Consider the following 22,928-nt stretch of genomic DNA (forward strand, 5'->3'; position numbering starts at 1 on the left):
TAAATTGGGATAGGATCCTGATATCAATTGGTCTAGCATCCCTTATACTACAGATGAGGAAACTGAGGCTCAGAAAGGTGAAATTACTTTCTCTACTTCATAGGTCAAGTGGCAAAACCCAGGTCTCCTGATGACCAGTCTCATGATCTTTCTGGATTCATATATAGTAGCAGATATTTGCATGCCTTCATGTGAAAAAAAAAAACACCAAACTCCATGAACATAGGTTGTCTACCCAGTGTAAGACATCCATATAAAAATTCAACTAATTGTCCAAATATCAGGTAATTTAGCACCATACAGACAAACAACCAGGGGATTGATGAAAATTTCTATTTTTTATCCAGATATGTCACTGTCAGGTGGGCACATACCCAAGAAGGTAGTTTTAATAGAAAAGAATGCTAACAAGCAAACTTGAAGCAGTTGTATAATTGAAAAGTCATTATGACTTTTATTTGTGTAATGATATTAGTACTAGTTGTACATTCCTTATGATTTATTAAGATAGGATTTTTAATTATTAGACAACCTCATGTTGCATATTAAATTTTTTATTACTTAGTAAGAATTTTAAAATCACAAAATAGTGTGGAAATATTTAAGTAATAGAATTTATGGAGTGCTGGAAAATACTGGAATATAAAGATCAATTTTTAGTATGCCACATACTAAACTGTTCTAAAACAGCTGGTTTCTTGCAGACAGTATTTATTTTTTTTAATAATTTAAGACAGCATAAGCTTGTACCAAGCATAAGCATTGTAACAAAGTGCAACTTTTCAGCAAATCCTCCCCAAAAGATATTAACTCAAAATATCATTAGCACATATTTTCTCCCTACAAAAATAGCATGTCAGACATCATTAATTGGATGTATTAACAACTATTTACATACAGCCAACTTGTCGGCTAGTAAGATTTAACGTTGTTTAAACACAGCGTTTGAGGCAAACAGTAGCAACAGCAGCAGCAAATGCACCAAACTGACTAAAAGACCCAGATATTTTCTTCACTTATAGTCAGACTGTTGTGTCTCACCTCTTACATAACATTCAAGTGAGATTTCTCACAGTGCTACCTTGGCAACAAACTAAAAATATCTAGACAAGGTCTTGGTTTAAACCTTATTTTAAAAGCTTTCTTTGTGATAATCCAGTATCTGGTATGGTCTCCAGAAAGGGAAATCATAGTAGCTGGAGATAGAAAGGCCTCATGGGGATTTATGCCACACCTTCATAGCATTTTCAATCAACACTGACTAGTTCAAATGTCTCTACCAGCTTTTGGATTGTATACAATTTTAATTTAGGATAATTTTTTTAAGAATAGTAATTTTTTAGGATTTAGCTTTTTCTTAGTTCAGTGCACACAGACTTTTTTTTTTTTAACAGCAAGATTAAAAAACCCAGGAACATAATGATTTAAAACAACAACAGTGTGGGTACAAATGCACTTGCCATATATATTTCTATCATGTCTAAGAGGAAATTAAGGTAAGTCAATTGATTCAAGGTCCATTTCTCAATAAAGTGCTAACAAATTGTACTAAGGGTGCTTCTTGCTTTCTTCAACACACCTTCCCCAAAGTCAAGTGCAAGTCAAGAAGTGGAACCTAGAAACACTATATATATCTATATCTATATATAAAACCACTTAAAACAAAGTGCGACATTTAATTTGTAGAGAAATTGTATCTTTGCTTCTCTTAAAACAAAACTACCCAACAACAGACAAATGTATGGATTCAATAAAGCTAAACATTATATACTGAGTAGCAAATTAAGTCTAAAAGATTCTCATTCCCGATTTGTGGACACCCCACTCAGAGCAAGCAGGAGCTATTTGGGGACAGATACAGTGTATTAATTACCGGATTCTGTAACCTGGCTCCAAGTACCTTTTTCTTTTTTGAGTGTATACCCTCTGTTACAGTTACCTCCATTGAATTCCAGCGGATACTACAGAACTGCTAGAAGTGAAACTTTTCAGCTATGTTAACCCTGCCTTACTCATAAACAATGTTCAACATTTTAAAACTGTCACTGTCCAAATGGAGGTAAAACTTAGTTGTTTTTTTTTAAGACAGTAAACAAAACAAAACAAAAATAAAAACACACCCACAGCTCAGGATCTTTACAGCACCCTGGTTGGGGAAAGGGGGGGGCGGGGGACTGAGGACACACAAGAACTTGAAATCACGCAAACAAAAAAGGGTACTTTTAAGTATTACTGTTAATATTATTATGATTTAACCACCCATCCTTCTTGCGAAATCGGAAAGCTTTCAAGGGTTTTCCTTTCCAGGCTGGGAGGAATCCCCCTGAGAAGACGTCTCCAGGTCCGAGCTCAGCCCAGGCTCTCTGGAGGAAGCTGCGAAGGGGAGGTGGGCGAGGGGGTGAAGGGGTAGAGGAAAGTGCTGGTGGGGGGCCGCAGGAGAAGCCAGTTCCGGAGGCAGGATGGTTGGAGCGGCAGCGCTCGCCTTCTCAGGAGGGGGCGAGAGTACTGAGGACAGGCAGGGGAAGGCAGCAGCGGCCGCGGCAGCTGCAGCAGCCGCCGCAGCAGCCTGGGCTGGAATGCCTGGGTAGAGCAGGGGGATGGGGGCTGCCGCAGCAGGGTACAGATATTTTTCCAGGTTGCTTTTATCCAAGAAAGGCTGCATGTAAGCAGCTGCTGCCGAAGGGGAGATGAAGTAGAAAGGTAGGCAGAAGGGGGCCGCCGCTGCCGCCGCCGAGGGTTGCCCAAAGGGAGTCCCCCCGCCTCCTCCAAAGGCCACCAGGGAGCTGAGCAGTGCCGCGTCGGGTCTCAGCAGGGCAGCGGCCGGATTTGGCCCCAACAGAGCTGCGGCTGCGCTGCCTCCAGGACTGCTGCTGTCGCTGCAGTCCAATTTCAACCTCTTGGGCTCTGGGGAGTCTTCCCCAGGGGGCTCCTGCTTAATGGTGACACGACTTCCTCCAGGGGCATGGTATTTCTCCCCGTCAGGCCGGGCCTCGCCCTCCCCACCATAGCCGCTGTCAGTGTCCGTGTCATTCTCTCCAGCGAGTTCAGAGCTGGGTTGAGTCCTCTGAATCACAGGGACACAGTTTGTCTGGGGCTCCAGCTTCTGCACGGTACAATCCAGAGAGGCGTTCACAGACAAGAAGGAGGAGGGGGGTGTTTCGATGGAAAAGGAGGAGGAGGAGGAGGAAGAGGAGGAGGAGGGAGAAGTAGTGGTGGTGGTGGAGGAGGAGGAGGAGGAAGTGTTTCCTTTGCTCACAGGGACCTGTTGAGTCAACAGCTGGGGGCTGGGTAAGAACTGAGTGGAAACGGAGTGCAAGTGGTTGATTAGCTGGGCACATCTCTGCTCCCTAGGCGTCCAGCTTTCAAACCGGGAAAGGTATTGCATGACTTCTTTGGCGCACGTTTGAAATCCCGAATGGAAAGAATCCAAGTCGGCCTGAATGGGAGATTTCATAGATCGCTCCCCTAGGATGAGGAAGAGAGGATCGGGAATGGGAGGCAGTGGATGAGGGAAGAAAAATGGCAGAAAAGAAAAACACTAATGTTAAAGCATCTGGCTATTACGTGGGCACTGGGCATTGACTACTGTACTGTATGTCTGTCTTCAATAATCAATAACCTGCTAGGTCCACCAGTTGCTATGATATTGGGGGGAAGGGTGTCATTGTGCTGGAATAAAGAGAGAAACCAGGGTGAAGCTCTGACCACTATTTAAAATAAAAATCTGCGTCTTAGGAATTTTGAAATCTTTAATACCAATAAATCATAACTTCTAGTGAAGAAGTTACTCTTTTAAAAAAGTAAGCTTGCTATTCCACGGGAGGGGGGGGGAATCTTCATAATTGCACCTCTATGGGTAAAGAACAAATAAATCCCTGTGTTGTCATTCTTTAGACTGACTTACCATTTTGTAAAGCAATTATCTTCTGATGCTGCTGCTCTGTCAAGGCTGTCAACGCCTTTAAATGTTTCAAAGTTAATTCCAAAACTACTGCTTTCTCCAGATGCCCTAGAGTCTGCAGTGGGGCAAAGAAGAAAGGGGCTCATGATTATTTAACAAAATATATTTGGCTCCAAAGGGTTTCCATTCATCACTGAAACTTAAACTCCCTTTGAAAGAAGTATTTTAAACCTGGCTTACTTATACAAGGCAGGTTAAAAATGAGTTTCCTTTCTTTCTTTCTTTTTTGTGAGCATACATCATTCAGCTGAGTTTGTGGTAAACTTTAACAATAAAACATAAGTTGCTGTCAGACATCAAATATTTACATATATTCTTAAATCTGGAGGAGTTTCTTTACCAGGCTGTTACAAATCCCCATAGGGTAGAAAGGAATCTTCCTTACCGTCAATTTCAGATGTTCTGGCAATAAATCTTTAAGCTGAGCAATGCATTCATTAATTCTATCTCGTCTTTTCTTTTCTATCAATCTGTGTGGTAGTTTGTAGGTCTCCTTAATATATAAAAAATTGAGAAAGAAAAAGAGATCAACATTATATTCAGTCCACCAAGAGCACATACTGTATGACAAGGCAAACCAGATACCCCTTTCTACTGGTCTGTACTGAACTGCAATTAAAATGCAGGTGTTTAACCTTTCCTTATGCAACTTATCTGTCAAGCTACTTAAAATTCATAGTTAGGAGAAGCCAAAAAATTGAAGTATTGTTGCAGTGTAGCCCTTTGCTTTGAAGTGAAGTACCTTAATTAACTATCCAGGCAGGTTATGAAGATCATCAGAAACTTATTCTTACCTTGCTTTCGTCTCTCTTCATTCCTCTTTTGGGCTTACACATATACAAGGATGAATAGTCCAGTCTGCAAAACAGAAATAAGCATCAAATACCAAGTCTGGGAGGATCTTTGCTTTCTCTGGCTTCTCACCACTTTCTGGAGAAGATAAGAGAAAAAAACAGAAGGCGAGACAGATATTCGTAAGGGTGCGTGCACCTTACCCTATAAAATCTCTATGTTCCATTAACTGTCTCTCTTGCAAACGAGAAATTCCTTCGTCCATGTTTGGCAACAGCTGCTGGTTTCTTTTTTGTTGCAATTTTTGGGGTTTCGTTTTCTAATTTGTGGGACGGTGCTCTTGGGAGATCTTGGGGAAAATCTGTGCGCCTCCAGCTCTTTCTCTCCCTCTCCAGTGCAGCAGTGTTTAAAGTGTGAAGCAGTTGGTCTCCCTCTAGCCTGACTCAAATCAATCTCTCTCTCTCTCTCTCTCTCTCTCTCTCACACACACACACACACACACTCACACGCACCCGCGCGCGCGCACACACACACACACACACACACACACTGCTGGTAGTTTGCACTCCTCTGTTCAGTGTTTGGCCACAGGGCACGCGCGTCGCCAGCCAGACCAGCACCCAGCTCACGTGCGGAACGTACCATCCGAGGTCCAGACTGGGGGGAGGGGAGGGGGAGGAAGAAGGAGAGAGGAAGGGCAAAGAAGATGAGGAAGGAGGGGGAAACTGTAGAGAGAAGGAGGGCGAGGAAAGATTGAGAGAAGAGGCTGGAGAGAAGAGGCTGGATTAGGGCCACCATAAAAGAAAAATAACTTTGGCCAAGCTATGCGAGGTGAAGGCAGGAGGAGGCGGGTGGAGAGGACGCGGTACGGGAGAGTTAGGGCTTCCTCCCTCACGGGAATACGACTCCTCTGGCCCGTCATTACGGTGCATTAACATGGCTTGAACTGTTCCACCGCCTGGTGGAACTCTGCTCTCTGGACCTAAGAGCGAGAATTGACGAAGGGTAAACTTCGGCCCTGAAGGGGATTTTTGAGAATTGTTTGCTTAAAGCCCAGAGGTGACAGAGGAAGGGGGAGGCGAGAGGAGACCCTTTGGCTCCGATGGCCTTTCGCTGCCACAGGAACCATTTGTAATCTGTTCCTTTTAGAAATAAAAAATAATAATTAACATTGTAGTCACAGTGTCCGAATGTCGTAATCCAAATGTCTTTCCGCAATATCGTGGCCCTATGCCACCTAAACTTCCCCTAGCACCCGGAATTGCGGAACCCCTAATCACGATAGCCAAATGAGACTAGGTGGCTTGAGTCCCTTTTCTGCTTTTAGTTCCCTGGAGAACACGGGGTGGGGAGGGAGGGGGAACTGGAGGATGCCACGGTGAGGGAAGATACCACAGAAAATCCGCAGAATTAATAATCCTAAACTCTGCTGCCTTTCAGGGACTGGGCTGTAGTTGTGTGCCTCAGCCCTTCTCCCATCTTCTGCTCATGAACACTGGAAGTGTGCACAGCCCACGTTTTACAACCTCTGGCACCTAAAAAGCCTCTTTCCTTAAGCCTGTCTCAAACTGGTACAAGCACAGGGCTAGCAACGTGATCCGACCGGCTGCTGCCACATCACTGTACTGGGAGCCCGTGCTGGGCTCGCCTCCGTTGCCGTCGCTGTGCTGCCACCGCCTCCTCTGCTGTACTCCAGAGAGAGGGGCGGAAAAAAGAAAGCCTAGAGCGCCTAAACACAAGCCGGATTACCTTTTCCCTAGAGCGATCCCCAAGAAAATGACTCACTGCTAGTGAAAGTAAACTGGGATTTGCGTTTAGTTGAGCATTATCTAAGCCTCAGATGCAGCGCAGCGGCTATTTGGAAGGGGGCGAGTAGGTAAAGAGAGGACATCTCGGAGTTGGGGGCGGGGGCTCCAAAATGAAATCACCCATTATGAATCCTGAGGCCAGTAACTGTATGAAAGCCAGTCAAGGAGTCTTCCTTCTTGCTTCCAGTGTGATGTTTACATTCTCCCCAGTCGATCTCCGAAGAAATTAATCATTGCCTGGGAAGCAGGATGAAAGCTAATGTAGGAATAAGCGGAAGGAGCGAGGTCTATTGCTACGTCCCGACCCTGCTCTGTGTATGGGTGGCAGGGACAAGATCTGGGTCGCTGGAAGCCGCGTCTGGATGGAAATCACGTGCCTGCAGCAACTTTTTTTTTTCACCTCAAGGAGCCGCCGCTGCCATCGAATCAGCCTGTCCTGCTGCAGTCACCCAGCCTCAGTAAAAAAAAAAAAACAGCTGGCTTGATAACCAGGGTGGCAATAGGGCTGTAACCAAGGCTCATCCTTGTTTGAGAAAATTCTTTAATGAATCCTGTTAATTTGTCCTAAGGGGTTTTTTTTTTTTATTCTAAGGTTTCATAAAAAAAAAACACTATAGTGGAGAAACTTTTTAACCCTTTCATTCACCGGCCATGCCTCCCTCCCCAAATCCTAGGTGGTTTGGTGATAAATTATATTTTGGGGGAGAGGGCTAGTTGGGACTTCAGTTAGCATTCTTTTGTCATCTCAATTCACTACAAAGTAAGAGAAACTGGAGTATTGCATACATTTTCCTCACAAAATAAAATCATTGGCAAAGCCTTTTAAGGCAAATATTTCTGAATCAACTCAAAGGTTCAGGTTAGAGAGCACAGTGAATTTATGTTTGGAAATTTATTGCATGGAAGTGAATCCCAGAGTATACAGTAAAAAATAATTTAAGGGCTGGATTACTGAATCCTTTTCATGAATGGAGAAGCCAAATACATAAATATAAATGTCCATAGTAATGAACAATAAATGAAAGTTTGTTTTTTAAAATAAGATGAAAAGAAGCTGAATTAATACATATGAGTTTAGCTGAGGGAGGAGTTGAGGAGAGAATAATTGAGTACATAAAGTATTCTATTCAGAAGCACATGGCTGCATACAGGACTTTTGTTCAGAAACCTCTGGCTGTATACCTGGTTTTTCACTCTGGTATCCTTCCTTCCTCCTCAGTAAATGGGTCTTTTATTTTTTTTTTCCAAATTCTTATTGCTCCTTGACCACTTCCATTTATCCTTTTAAATTTCTAGCATCACCTGCTTCAGTGTTATTTTTCTGAATGGAGAGAGAGGGCCACGAACTGCTGAGCTAACTTCAGGAAGGGGAAAATACAAGAAAAAAATAGTTAGGAACAGGTTCTTATCAATCTCAAGCTCCTTGTAAATGATGGAAGGATAATTTATGAAGTCATACACTTTGATTTGGAAGAGAAATACCTCATTTTTACAAATGAGGAACCTGAGATGCATAAAGGTTAAATGAGTTCTTCAATGTGGATTAGTAATGACAGCTAGAACTCCAATTTGACTTCTGATTTGCAGTCTGGGATTAATAATAAAATGGAGATAAGTTGTCAGAGGATCCTTTGTCAGATATATTGTATAGGTGATTTAATTAAGGCTTTCATCTAATTCAATTTCATAAAATACCTACTATAACTGTTGTGGTATAAAAAATGATGAACAGATGGACTTCAGAAAAACCTCATAAAGACTTTTATGAACTGATGCTGAGTGAAGTGAGCAGAACCAGGAGAACTTTGTATACAACAACAGCCATGGTGTTCGATAACTGATTTTGATAGACTTAGCCCTCTTCAGCAATGCAAGGGCATAAAGCATTTCCAGAGGGCTCATCCACATCCAGAGAAAGAAATACGGGAGTTGGAATTCAGAGCAAAGCAGACTATTTTCTTTTTTGTTTTCTTTCTCATGGTTTCTCCCATTCATTATAATTCTTCTATACAACATGACTAATGTAAAAATGTGTTCAATAGGAATGTATGTGTAGAGCCTATATCAGATTGCATGCCATCTTTGACAGGGAGGAGGAAGGGAGGGAGGGGGAGAAAATTTAAAATTTATGGAAGTGAATGTTGAAAACAAAATAAATAAATAAATTTTAAAAAATGCCTACTGTGTATAAGACATAGGAGAAAAGCACATTTTAAAACAACACTATGCCTGAACTATAGGAGCTTATACCTACTTAAGGGGTAAATAATTTTCAGTTATGTCCTATCCTTTGGACCTAATTTGGGGTTTTCTTGGCAAAGATACTGTAGTCATTTGCCATTTCTTTCCCCAGCTCATTTTGCAGATGAGAAAATTGAGGCAAACAGGGTTAAGTGACTTGCCCTGGGTCACATAGCTGGTAAGTGTCTGTGGTAAGATTTGAACTCACTAAGATGGATCTTCCCAGCCCAGGACACTATATCAATGGTGCCACCTGGCTGCCTGTATAAGACTTACAGTTAAATATTGTATTTACCTTATATTAACCAGGTAGAAGGTGATGGGGTCAAAAGAGATAATCAGACAAAGTTCTCGAGGAATTTTTGAGGAGATAAAGAACACTTTCGGCTTGGTGGTATCCAGTAATGTTTGTTTTTTTTTTTTTCAGAAGAAGCATCTGATCTGAGCCTTGAAGGAAGAAAATGATCCCAATAGGTAGAGATGAAGTAGAAGTGAATTCCAAGCATGGCATGGAAGGTATGCTTGGAGGGGCGGGGGGGAACAGTAATCTGAATTCCCTGGAACTAGAATGTGAAAGGGAATGAAGAGGGTGATGAGTTTGTATTTTATCCTGTCAACTTTTGGTTTCCAAAATAGGGGCCAGGACACCTTGAGGGGAGTGATAGTAACTCCCTACATAATGTCATAAACCAATTGGAGGGTAGAAAGACCAGTTGAATATAATCCTCAATTCAATAGTTATTTCTTGGCCTTGTCTACAACACAATCATACCAACTCTTATAACTCAATTCTCTCTTCTCTACTGTGAAAGCTTTTAACCTTCCTATTCTGAGTAGGGGCAGATATAACCTAAACTAACCCCTACCCACAACAGTTCTGCCTTCACTCCATAACTTTAATATCACTTTAAGACTGCAACAGGCACCCTTTCAGTGAGAGACAGAAGCATACAGAATGAGTCAGCATGAATGGGTTATGACCTATGTCAGAGATACCATTACATTATCTATTTCTTCAAATCCACCTATTTTTCAAGGCATCACTATCCTTAGTCATATAGATTTACATACCTCATTGCCATTTTCAACTCCTCACAATCCTTCACTCCATCTCCCTCTATCAGTTGCCAAATCTTTTTATGTAACCCTCACCTCTCTTGCCCCTGTCTACAATCTGTTCACAAAGCTGCCACCTAAATCAGACCTTCTTTACCTTTTGTCTAGATTATCTTCCTATTTGGTCTCCCTGCTTCTAGTCTCTCCCCATTCTAGTCCATCTCCAACATAACCACAGTGGTTTTTCTAAAGCACAGGTGTGATAATGCCACTTTTCTCCCCTTCCTGCCCTCCCCCCCCCCACATTCAGTAAACTACAGGAGCTTCTTATTGCCATTAGGGTTAAATATTATTTCATCCTCATCTTATCCTGCTAACATTTTTTTCTGTGCAAGTTTTTAAATGCACATAATCATTAGTATAGTGATATATGCATGCAATTTGTAAATAAGTAAATATACACATCTTCAGTTTCATGCTCAACAACCTTTTGATGAAAGAGATGCATTTTTTAAAAGTTTGGAGACCACTTTATAGGTAATAGGAAGCTACATGAAGGCATCTGTTTAGGAAGGTGACATGATTCGACCTGTGCATTAGGAGATTGTTTTGGCAGCAGAGTAGAAGATAGACTCTGTGAGTCTATACACATCATCTCTCTTTCTTTTTTTGAGGGGAGAGGGCAGGGCAATTGGGGTTAAGTGACTTGCCCAAGGTCACACAGCTAATAAGTATTAAGTGTCTGAGACTGGAGTTGAACTCAGGTCCTCCTGACTCCAGGGTCAGTGCTCTATTCACTGTGCCACCTAGCTGCCCTACCACCCCAAGGCTACAATTGAGCATAGATTTATTTATATATAGGTATTGATATATACATATGCATACACATGTATACACATACATACATATATATACACATACATACATACATAAACATATACTTTCCCTAAGAGATTCTACTCCTTGTTTTTATGTTTATGTATATCTCTTTTTTCCTATCTCTCCCAACTCCTCTACTTTACTTCTACCTACTACCTTGTCCTCTTATTATTTAACCTACCCCCCACTCCAGATATGTCTCCTTTACCCTCCCATTCCCCTATATCTAAACACCTTTTTGTACACCCTTTGACCTATTCCATCCCCCTCACCTCTAAAGCTCCCTCCCTTATCCTCCCATTCCTCTAAATCTAAACACCTTTCTATACCCCTCTTTTAACCTATTTCCTCACCCTCCCCTCTAAAGATCCCTCCTTTATCCTCTCCCCTCTCCCTATCCCCTAGAGTTTTATTTCTTTTTTGCTTTTTTTTTTGGAGGGGCAGTTGGGGTTAAGTGACTTGCCCAAGGTCACACAGCTAGTTTTTGTGTTAAGTATCCGAGGACGGATTTGAACTCAGGTCCTCCTGACTCTAGGGCTGGTGCTCTATTCACTGTGATACCTGGCTGCCCCAAGAGCTTTATTTCTTTTTTAAATTTAGAAGACGTTTTTACTCTTCTAGACCTATATGTATTTTTCCCTCTTAAGCCCATTCCTGATGAAAGTAGGTTTCCAGAACTAACAGTCCCCCTCCCCCATCTAATTCCTCTGTATTGGTTCTTCCTCTTGTACTTCATTTGTATAAGATAATTACTCTTTCAACTGTTCTTGAATGGTTTTACTTTTTAACGTCATATACTCAGGTCTACTCCAATCATTCTTATAAGCTACCTAATTACTAGTAGCACTCTTAGACATAGGTTTTACATTTTCCATACATAAAAAGTAAACATTCTAACCTTATTTAGTCCCTTGAAATTGGTCATTAGTATGCACATTATATTTCTCTTGACTTTTATATGTCAAATCTTCTACAGAGCTCAAAATATGTAAATTCTTTATCAGTTGAGGAAGATCTGCTGAAAGCAAAGGGGTTACAAAATGGGCCCCTGCTAGCCTACAATTAGATAACTGTGTGATGCTTTGCTTTTGATTAAAAATTCTCAGCTTCGTTCTTTTAATAATTGAGAGGAAATGGTTTCCACTTGTTTTTCTATGGTTCAGTAGTGAAATTACTACCTAAGAAGAATCTAATGAAATGGAATCTTTCCCCCAAGTTCCTCCCCCTCCCCCAACTTGTGTATTCTTCTAAATCATACAGTCATTATATTTATCTTGCAACTTTTGGAAGAATCTATATTGTTTTATTGTTAAGTCTTAGATTCTCAAATGAGCAGAGAATGGCTAAGTTACTGGAACTCCTGAGGGACTCTATTTGCTTTCTTGGGTGTGGCCAGTTCTCCTGGAGAGTAGATTTAGGACCTGGGTCCAGACCTGAACTACCAAAGCAGCCTGAGAAGTATTCAAGCCTCTGGCCTTCCTATTTGGGATATGGTGTCCTATGCCAGCACCATATGACTGGCATTCAGGAAAATAAAACACCATGAAGTGAAGTATACCTGGATGGTACTTTTTTATTTTTGTTAAGTATGAAGATTGGAGTTATGATAATTTTCTTAGTATGCATTTATTATTCTTAAATGCAGGAATATTGGGAAAATTTCACAGAAGTCTTTTTCAAGTTGATTTTTAGTGCTCAAATCAAACCATGGATAGAAATAAAATAGACAAAAATCAGGAACTGACTGGTGAACTCTGCATCATTACAAAAAATTGTCATAAGAACATGGTTCCAGTCAGGTTTTTGTCCTCTACCTCTGTCTCTCCTCGGATCTCCTTGTCTTCCTCAAGACCCACTGCACTGGGTGGGGAAGGTTTCTTGTCATGAGGAGTACCACAGTAGGGTGATTGATGGAAGGTCAAGAAGCAGAACAGATCACCAGGAACTGTATATAATTTAAAAATCCTCAAGTCATTGTTTGTTGAAAGTACTAGGTTAATATGCAAAATAAGGGCTTCAGGTTCCCCATTGTATACTCAACAAAACGGTAGTACAGCACAAGTAGTACAGACTTCTCTATTTCATTTGTGGCTTTGCAAAGGCTGCTAATTATCATGTTTGCTAAATATCATTTAATGGAATAATTCTTTGTACTTAGCTTTATAGTACTCTGCAAATATTTTACATATTTTTTAATCATCACATAAGAACAAGGGGTATTCATACTCAAAACATATTCTTTTATATTTAAATCATTAAGATTCATAATGTAGACTGTAAGATCCTTAGGGCACCTTCTATCTTTTGCTTTTTATTTTTTTATCCCCAGGGCTTAGCACAGGACTTGGCATATAGTAGGTGCTTAATAAAGGTTTATTGATCTAAGCACAGGGTAAAAAAGAAATGCAAAACTCTTCCCTCCTTGGGGAAGATGGGGTAGTCATGAAGGAGACAACATACAAATAACTACGTGTATTATATGTATATATATATATTTGTATATATATACACACTCTCATAATTGGAGATAATATCAAAGGAAAGGCACTAATAGTGTGGCTTGAAGGCATGAGATAAATAAAATCTTTTTCTAGGGAGATCTCTTATTAGACCCTGGAAGCTTGTAGACCAATAACTTCTCCACAGCATTCCCAACAAGTGATCACCCAGCCTTGATAGCTCTGATTGTTAGAAAGTTTTCCCTTCTTTTGAACCTAAAATACATAATTAATATATTACAGAGGTACAAAGATTATTAAATAGTATCTGAATGAAGTTTGTTAATAACAGGGGAAATCAGAAAGGTCCTCATGGAGAGTGTGCCATTTGAGTAAGGCATGAATTCAGTAGAGGGAGAGAGGCCTAGAGAGCAGTATAAGTACAGGGAAAGTAAGAGAGCCATATTATGAACTTAGGAGCAAAGCTCAATCTATTGAACAGATCAGAAGTTTATAACCAGAGGACTGTGAACTTTTAAAAATATTTTGACAATTATATCTCAATATAATGAATTTCCCTTGTAATATTTTGCAGTACATTTATAAACATTATTTTGAGAAGGAACCCATAGGTGTCACCAAAAGGCATCTATGACATGCAATAAAAAGATAAAGAACCCTAGGATTTAAGAATAGAGTTCACACATGGCAACAACATGAGGAGGTGTAGAGTGGTTCTGGAGTCAGAGGACCACAGTTCACTTGATTTGATACCTGGGGAATCCTGGGCAAGTCGCTTAAGTCCCTGAGTCTTGGTTTCCTGTAAAATAAGGGGAGTAGATTCATTGACCCCTATGGGCCCTTTGTGCTCTAAATCTATGCAATGAGTCTGGAAAGCAAAACTTGGGCAAGATAGTGTATGCTGGCTAAAGTGTTACTTTTTTTGGCATATAGTAGGAGACCACTGAAAACGTTTGAACCACATAATGACCAGATTTATGAATAAGGGAAATTCTCCTAGCAGCAGCATGAAGAATGGATTTTAGAAGAGGAAGAAAATTAAGACCTGGAGGATATTTGGGATGTTCCAGACAGGTGTAATACAATCTTCTCCTAGGGCAGTGGCAAACAGACCCCAGAAGAGTGAGATGGATGTGAGAGATATGGAGAGGTAGAATTGGAAGGGATTGGTTAACTGATGGCATAGAAAAGGTGAGGAAGAAGGAAGAGTCAGAGATAACCTCAAAATTTCAAATATGGAGTGAGAGCATATATTAAAGATTTAAGGGGAAAGAGTTGGTTTCGGATATGGTGAGCTTCTGTTGGTGGGATAGCAAGATGGAAATGTCTTGTCAGCAATTAGAGTGTATTATTATCATAGATTCAGAGCTGAAAGAAACTTTTCAAGTCTTCTATTCCATTTGTTACACTGGCCACCATGACCACTACTACTGCTTGCTTAAGGTATTACATTGCCTTACATTTCCCTCCTCCCCACAAGTTCTCTGGTAACCTAAGGGGTTCTGGAGATATCTATGCCCTCTGTAATGGTCTTCACTGATGGTGTTTCCCCAAGTGTACTGTGGTGGGTGCTTTGTATCCCAGTTCCACTTAACCACTAATAGAATAGATTTTACAAAGCAATTTGTTTCAAAGGTATAAACCAAATATACAAATAGCTTAGCTTAGTTTCTATAGAGCACAATGAAGTTCAAGTTCCAAAACACCCACTGGTTTAGAATCCCATGACTTCTCCAGGCTTCCCTGCCAGGCTGGCTGAATGCAACATCCCTCCTGGAATCTTGCTTCTAAGATTGCCATGACTGGAACTTGCTGGTCCAGTGGGGATCACTGCCAGCACATGAAACTGAGGACAAAATAAAACAGACAAATACTCCTAGCCACAGGGTCTAAGAGGAGTGGGGGAAAGGTACTTCCATCCCGATTCAGTTCATGGTGCCCACACTGTGAGTTATATGTGGTCCTTACTCTCTGGACATATCAGGAAAGACAGCATGGAGGAAAGAGCATGAGGCAGAAATAGCAAGGGCCTCAGTTTCACAAGTTCTAATTATGCAGCCAGTCAAAGGAGGCTACCTCCACCTACACATGGTGCAGGATACAATATTGCGAGCCTCTGTGTTAGATGATCTAGGCACATTCCAAAGGCAAGCCCCCATCACATATTGTTTTACAGATGAGGAAACTGAGCTACAGAGAAGTTGAGTGGCTTACCAAAGTCACACAAGTGGCAGATTCAAACCTAGGTCCTCTAACTCCAGAACCAACATTCTATCAATGATACCAAAGTGAGTTGCAAATCTGAGACTTCACAGAGAGATAGGAAGATTAGAAATGTAAATTTGGAAATCATATGCATTGAGTTAGCAATTAAAACCTTAAGGTTGAATGAGCTTGATCAAGGAAAAAGAAGAGAAAAGGTCAAAGACAGTCCCTTGGGCAATACACATAGTGGGAAGTAGATGATGCTCTAGTAGTCAAAAAAAGGAGACATAAGAGAAGAAGTAAAACCAGGAGAGTATGGTATCTCTGTAGTTAAAGAATCAAAAATTCTATAGTTGTAGGGAATGATCAACAATGTCAAGAACTACAGAGAGGTCAAGAAGTATGAGTAACTACCAAACAGGCCATCTGATATGACAATTAGAAGATCAATCATGACTTTTGAAAGAGTAGTGGACACATAAGTAGTAAGGAGAGAATAGGGCATTTCTAGTAGGTATTTTTTCCTGTGGATTAGTAATGAAAGGGAAGCATACGATGGGATGGTAACTGGACAGGTCAAGTGGGAGGTTTTTGTTTTGTTATGTTGTTTTTTTCTTTTTTTTTAGGACTGGGAGATGCTATGTTTGCAGGTACCTGAACAAAAGCCAACAGAGGATTTATTTCATCTTGTTCTCACCATATGTCAGGAACACAGGATGCCAAACATCCAGAACAAAATTGAAAAATTCTGTCAATAATTCAGCTTTCAAAATTTATTTGTACCGAACAGCTTTAGGCATCTTTGGTATTCTGAATGCACTTCTTGATATTTGTTTTGCAGAGCAAATACTCAAAGTGAGGGGATCAAGTTTTTACATTGGTTCTAGTAGCTGCAAGTTGTCTCCTCATCCATTGACTGGTAGTCAACATATTACATGTAGTGAAACTAAGGTGTCTTTCTGGTGCTTTTCTTCCTGCAGGAATTATGAGATGCCTTAGGGAGTCACCCCAGTAAGCCTTCAGTTTAATAAGAGAAAATTTACCACAGTGTATAATATAATTGAAGAAAAATGTAAGTTAAACTGGAGCCTCCATTTCCCTATGTTTTTTAATGATGTTTAAAACAGTTCCACTTTATTTTTTACTTAATTTTTTTCATTTCTTTGGTTTTCACATCACTTTTATTTTCAAATATCCTTTCTTTTCCTACTTAGCAAGACTTAGCAAAGAAAAAAAGGTAGCCTATTCAAATATGCAATGTTCCAAACCCATAATTTCTCACCTCAACCGATTCATTCTAGTTAGTGTTGTACCCAAATCACATAACTTGCCAACATTTTAAAATTCCTCTCATGAAAACACTATGGATTCTCTTTAATAACCATCACATTAGTAATTTTAAAAATGTTTTGAAGAATTGAGCATAAAGTATTCTTAAAAGTAAATACTATTTGCAATAAGCCACAAAACACAAAGTGGATTTTCTAAACTACAGAGAAAATATCTTGAAAGTGACTTCTGAAAACAGTTCACATGTGAAATGTACTTCAAGTTATAGAAGGTAAAATTCATTCCCACTTTATTTTTTTTTTTAAAGAAATTGGGGTTAAGTAACTTGCTCAAGGTTACACGGCCAGGTGTTTCTGGGTGGGTGCTAAGTGTCTGAGCCCGGGATTCGATCCCCAGGTTATCCTGACACTGGAGCCGGTGCTCTTATTCGCTGTGCTACCTGGCTTCCCCCTCATTCACACTTTAAAGAAAATAATAGACCAAATAAAATAAATTTGAAATTTAATCTTAGCTGCAGAATACCAGAGACAATTCAGATTGGCTCTTGAGAGTCAATTTTGTTGTTTTTTTTTTTTTTTTTGCAGCAGCAGTAAGTCATTAAACTTCTGCCTCAGTTTTCTCAACTGTAAAATGAGGCTAATAACACTTACCTCACAGGGTTGTTGTGAGAATTCTTTCTCCTTTCTCTTCCCCTATAGAATCAAGACTAGGAAGGTATAGAAGTGAAGTGAGTAGGGGTAATGATCTAAGAAAATACTTACGTTGTAGAGATTGGAGATACTGGTGAAGATAAAGAAGAGGTGCAGTAAAAAGATAGGAAATTATGCTTGGGTAAGGGAATTTTTGAATTTTCAAAAGTGAAATGCTTGTGAGAGATGGTGAGATAAAAATTGTGACTATACCTGTGTGTGGCTGTAGTTGAGTGGAGGAGTGGGTCTTAGGAGTCACTCTTGAGAAAGCAGGAGGTCTTTTGAAAGAACCTGTTCTCCTTTAATGGGTAACAAATATGTGGAGATATTTGTAAGCAGAGCAGTATTTAAGTCTTTAGGATGCATCTTGAAAGTCTAATTCATAGAAATTGTGTTCTATGTAAATTTGGCAGAAATTAATAAGAATACTAATAATGATAGTAATAATACCTGACATTTTACATGGCTTTATTTTGTATAGGTTTTACATATTTTTCTCATTTGACATAAACCTTTCACATAGATACTGTAATTCACAATAATATTAACAACTAATTCATATTGACCTTTGAAATCATTGAATAATCATATAATTGAGCTTAGTTAATGAGACTGATCTTTATACAGTAGGGTCTTTGTATGAAAATGATTCAAACTAGATTGCATTCAGATGAACTTTTGAAAACAAAAAGGTGAGTGAGAAAATTGAGACTTGGGGTCTAAGATACTTATGTAGGCTGAGAAAAGGAGGATACAAGGTTTTGGTTTTTGTTGTTTTAAGCATTCTCCCCTTACATAGAGAGAAGAGGAGGAAAAAAGAAGAACTTATTTGAGCAGAGCCCATGAAGAAGGTTTATGAAAAGAGAATGAGTAGTGGAGGTGAAGAACTAAATGAGTATTTCTTAGACTGAGTACCACAGGTAAAGGTTATTCATTCAAATAGATAATGTGAGAGAGTTGGGTGGCAGAGAAGGGATATCCTGTCACATCTAGTCTGAGCAAGGGAAGTGTGTGTCAGGTGGGGATGGGGATAACAATAAAACTGGAAGCAGCAGATGTGGGCTTGGGTTAAGAAGCTGAGGGTAGGATATTGTCCATGAAAGAGATGGAAATCATGTTGTGGTAAGAAAAGAAATCACAAAGACCTAAAGCTAATTTTTAAAAAATGTAATGCAATATAATTAGATGGAGGAAAACACAAATTTAAACAATTATAACCTTAAATGTTAGTGCTCTAAACTGGTACAGATAACAAGAGAGTGTGGCAGAATGGATTAGAAAAAAGAGTCTCACAATTTGCTGCACAAAATAAAAATATTTATAACCTAAAGACATATCTGGACTTAAATTGAGGTTCCAAAATAAAATGTGTTATATTTTAGGGAAATCCAAGAAAGTAGTCTTGATATTGGGAAAGGTAAAAGTCAAAATAAACCTGCCACAGAGAAGAAAGACTCTGTAAATATGGAAATGGTATCAATATTTTTAGCAATATTAATTATTAGTCAATAAATGCACTGTAAAGTATAATATCTAATGCAACAAAAACTTTGATAATAAGATGTTTGTATATGCTTTAACATCATTCTTTTAAAATTTTATAACAGAAAAATAAATACAATAGAAATTATAGATCTGAATAGAATTTTATAAAAATCAGATTTGATAGACTTATGGTGATTATTCAATATTAAAGAATTATTTTTCAACATTACACAGTATTGCTCACAGAAGGTGGTCATGTGTTAGGCCAGGAAAAAAGTTATAAATGCAGGACAGAAATATTAAATAATTCTTAACAGATAATAGCATATTCATATAGTATTCAGTAAAGGAAACAAGATCTAGAAACCTAAGTGGAGACTAAGTAATAATATCCTAAATAATGAGTGGGTTAAAGAACTGATCATGCAAACACTTAATAAAGTTTCCCTAGAAATGTTTTTTATCTTTGAAAATATGCATTATACAAAGAAAAAGAGACCCTTAAAGAATTAAACATGCAATTCAAAAATTGGAATAGAGAGAAAAGATTAAATCATCAAAATAAACAATGAGAATAACAAATTCACAGTGAATAATGAGTAAATAATAGAAAATTATCAGAAGTTACTAATCACAACTATATGCCCCCAAAATTAAGAAGGAAAGGGATGAATATTTACAAAAATAAAACAAAACAGCAATCAGTGTTTTTACACAAAGAATGAGTAGTCCATAAATGAATTTCCAAACAAGACTCTTTCTGTACCAGATAGTTAAAAGATTCACCAAAATAGAAGGGGGAAGCATTGTAACATGGCATTCCCAATTTAGGAAACAAATATTGCTGATACATAAGTCAGGAGGGGATAAATCAAAGAAAGAGAACTATGCACCAATATAACCAATGAAGTAAAGAAAAAAAAACCCATATAATTTTAGCATAATTTGTAATGTAGAAACACTATAAATATTTCATCATTTTAATAACAAAAGCAACAAATCTCATATGAATATATCAATACATGCTCTCTCAACTGTGGACAGACAGAAAGTCATAACAAGAAATAAGTTAGAAGACATTAAAAAAGACAAAATAGAATAAATTTTTGTTAAATAAAATTTAAAAGCTTTTAAGCAAACACAATCAATTCAGCTAGAATAAAAAGAGACATTGTGAATTAAGAAAATAAAAATTCTACATCAAACAAATCTATAGGGAAGCCTTCCTACCAAGATTGCTGCCTGAAATGAGTCAGAGTGCACAGCTCTCCCATAATTTCTGACCAAACAATAATCAAGAAATCCAATGAGAAACTGTAGTGACTTTTTCCACCCCTAAATTTCACAAAAATTTAGCCCAGGGCAATAAGAAAGGGGACTATCAGTAAAGCCAGTGACAGAACACACAAACAAATCCTAAGCCTCTCAGAACAACTGAAGAAAACATCAAAGATTTAATTATAAACCCACAGAAGGGTACTTGGAAGCTCTGAGGAGCAGTATTGATTAATTGTTCTAATATTTCTGGTCATCTCATGGAGTCATTGATTTTGGGGTTCTATTCTAGTTTTCAAGTAGTCTGTTACTTGGACAAAGTTTATTTCTTTCTCCTCCAAACAATTCTTCCTCCATTTTTTCCTTTTAAGAGTTTTGAATTTTTCCTTCTGACTATGTAAAGTGACCATTCTCTGCCTCATTTCTTACCTAGCCTTAATCAATGAGTGGGCATTGCCTCAGTGAAACTGAAATCTGTTAAAGAACTTAACTTAAAAAGGCCAAGGTCTCCCCCCTGCATCTAGGGCCATCTACAGTTATCCTTATCTTACCATTGGACCCAGATTTTACACAGCCCTCCCTCACTTAAATCCAGTTCCCTTGCATGTCATGGCATCACCTCCCTTATGTCATGGTACTCTTTGAGAGACAAATATCAAAAACTTTTATTTTGTCTTTCATGTTTTGTTTCATTTCTTCTAGGTATTCTTGTAGTCCTTATGGAAAACATTTTTCTTTTCTTTTTTTTTTTTTAAAGCAATCAGGGTTAAGTAACTTGCTTGGCCAGGTGTTTCTGGGTGGGTACTAAGTGTCTGAGCCAGGGATTCGATCCCCAGGTCATCCCGACCCTGGAGCCAGTGCTCTTACTCACTGTGCTACCTGGCCTCCCCTGGAAAACATTTTTCTTTGAGTTTTTGCATGTAATTATTATAGATTCATGCATTTCTTTTTAGGTAATCTCTAGATTGTGTGTGTGTGTGTGTGTGTGTATGTGTGTGTGGTCATTTAATTAGAGGATTGTCAAGTATTCCTGACGAAAAGACCAAAGCTGAATAGAAAATTTGACTTTCAAGTACAAGACTCAAGAGAAACATAAAAAGGTAAACATAAAAGCATAATTCTAAGGGATTTAATAAGGTTAAACTATTTATATTCCTATTGGGGAAGATGATATGTAACTCTTAAGAACTTAAAAATTTTTAGGGCAGTTAAAAGAGTTTTCATAGAGGGCACAGGAGTGAATCAATAAGAACAATCTCAAAAATAAAAATAATAATGATCTAATAAAAGGAAGAGTGAGAAAGCGTTATGCATTGGGAGCAAGGGGAAGGGAGTGGAAGAATAGAGAAATTATCTCACATAAAAGGGGTGTGCAAAGAAGAGCTTTTACAGTGAAGGGGAAAATGATAGAGGAGGGTGATGGTCAATATGTAAACCTCACTCTCATATAAATTGATTCAAGGAGGGAAGAATGTATATATACACTCAACTGGATCTAGAAATCTATCTTACCCAAGAGGGAAGTAAAAAGAGAAAGGGATGAAGGGTTAGGGAGTGATAAGCAGAGTAAGGTAGAGTAAGGAAGGCAGACTTTTGAGGAGGGACAGAGTTAAAAAAGAGAGGATAAACAAAAGAAAATAGGATAAAAAAAATGTACAGCTAGTAATCATAACTTTGAATATGAATGAGATGAACTCACCCATAAAGTGGAGCAGATAGCAGAATGGATTAGAAACCAGAATCTAATAATATATTGTTTATGAGAAACACATGAAACACACACACACATACACACACACAGAGTTAAATTAAAGACCTAGAGCAAAATTTATTATGTTTCAGCTGATGTAAAAAGGCAGCAATAACAATGTTGATCTCAAACAAAGTGAAAGCAAAAATAGACTTAATTAAAAGGGTTGAGCAGGGAAACTACATCTTAATAAAAGAAACCACCGACAATAAGGTAATATCAATACTAAACATATGTGCATGAAATAACATAGCATCTGAATTCTTAAATGAAAAGTTAAATGAGTTATAAGAGGAAATAAAAAGTAAAACTATGTGAGTGGGGAGGGAGGGGGTCAACTTTCCCCTCTCTGAATTAGATAAGTCTAACCATAACATAAATAAGAAAGGTGATAAGGAGATGAATAGAATTTTAGAAAAGTTATATATGATAGACCTTGGGAGAAAAATTTAATGGGAATGAAAATAAGTAAACCTTTTTCTCAGCTATATATGACACCTTCACAAAAATTTACCATGTGTTAGTGCATAAAACCTCAGAAACAGAGAAAAGGAGAAATATTAAATGCTTGCTTTTCAGACAATAATGCAATAAAACTTATATTCAATAAAGGGATATGGAATCACAAATTAGAAATTAATTGAAAAGTAAATAATCTAATCCTAAAGAATAAGTGAACCAAGCAGGATATATATTGAAACTGGAATTATATAGAGAAGATTAGCATGACCATTGCACAAGAATAACACACAAATTCTTGTAACATTCCATATTTTTATAAGAATAAAAGCCATTCCCCAATTGATAAATACAGTCAAAGGACATGAACAGGCAGTTTTCGGATGAAGAAATCAAAGCTATATATAGTCATATGAAGAAATGTTCTAAATTATTATTATTGATTAGAGAAATGCAAATTAAGACAACTCTGAGGTACCACCTCATATCTATCAGATTGGCTAATATGACAGAAATGGAAAATGATAAATGTTGGACAGGGTGTGAGAAAACTGGGACACTAATGCACTGTTGGTGGAG

General features: G+C 38.5%; 1 protein-coding gene, 1 long non-coding RNA gene and 1 pseudogene across 2 annotated transcripts; 2 read left to right on the forward strand and 1 right to left on the reverse strand.

The window, feature by feature from the left end:
* Positions 1-538: 538 nt before the first annotated feature.
* On the reverse strand, positions 539-5,688 carry LOC138175796 (class E basic helix-loop-helix protein 41-like). Its single transcript, XM_069106287.1, has 5 exons — positions 4,957-5,688; positions 4,756-4,819; positions 4,347-4,454; positions 3,905-4,016; positions 539-3,465 (listed from the first exon to the last, which is right to left on the reverse strand). Exons 1-5 carry the CDS (start codon positions 5,016-5,018, stop codon positions 2,288-2,290), a joined length of 1,524 nt encoding a protein of 507 aa, XP_068962388.1. The 5' UTR covers positions 5,019-5,688; the 3' UTR covers positions 539-2,287.
* LOC138175797 (uncharacterized) lies at positions 2,569-16,763 on the forward strand. The gene is made up of 3 exons (XR_011172094.1): positions 2,569-2,700; positions 9,230-9,318; positions 16,028-16,763. It is a non-coding gene; the product is annotated as an uncharacterized lncRNA (long non-coding RNA).
* A 5,803-nt stretch (positions 16,764-22,566) lies between these two features.
* Positions 22,567-22,667, forward strand: LOC138175915 (U6 spliceosomal RNA; annotated as a pseudogene).
* Positions 22,668-22,928: the final 261 nt, after the last annotated feature.

Source organism: Petaurus breviceps, unplaced genomic scaffold (assembly GCF_028583685.1).
Source record: "Petaurus breviceps papuanus isolate PSGF00001 unplaced genomic scaffold, PetGlider_PUasm1.0 79, whole genome shotgun sequence".
NCBI lineage: Eukaryota > Metazoa > Chordata > Mammalia > Diprotodontia > Petauridae > Petaurus > Petaurus breviceps.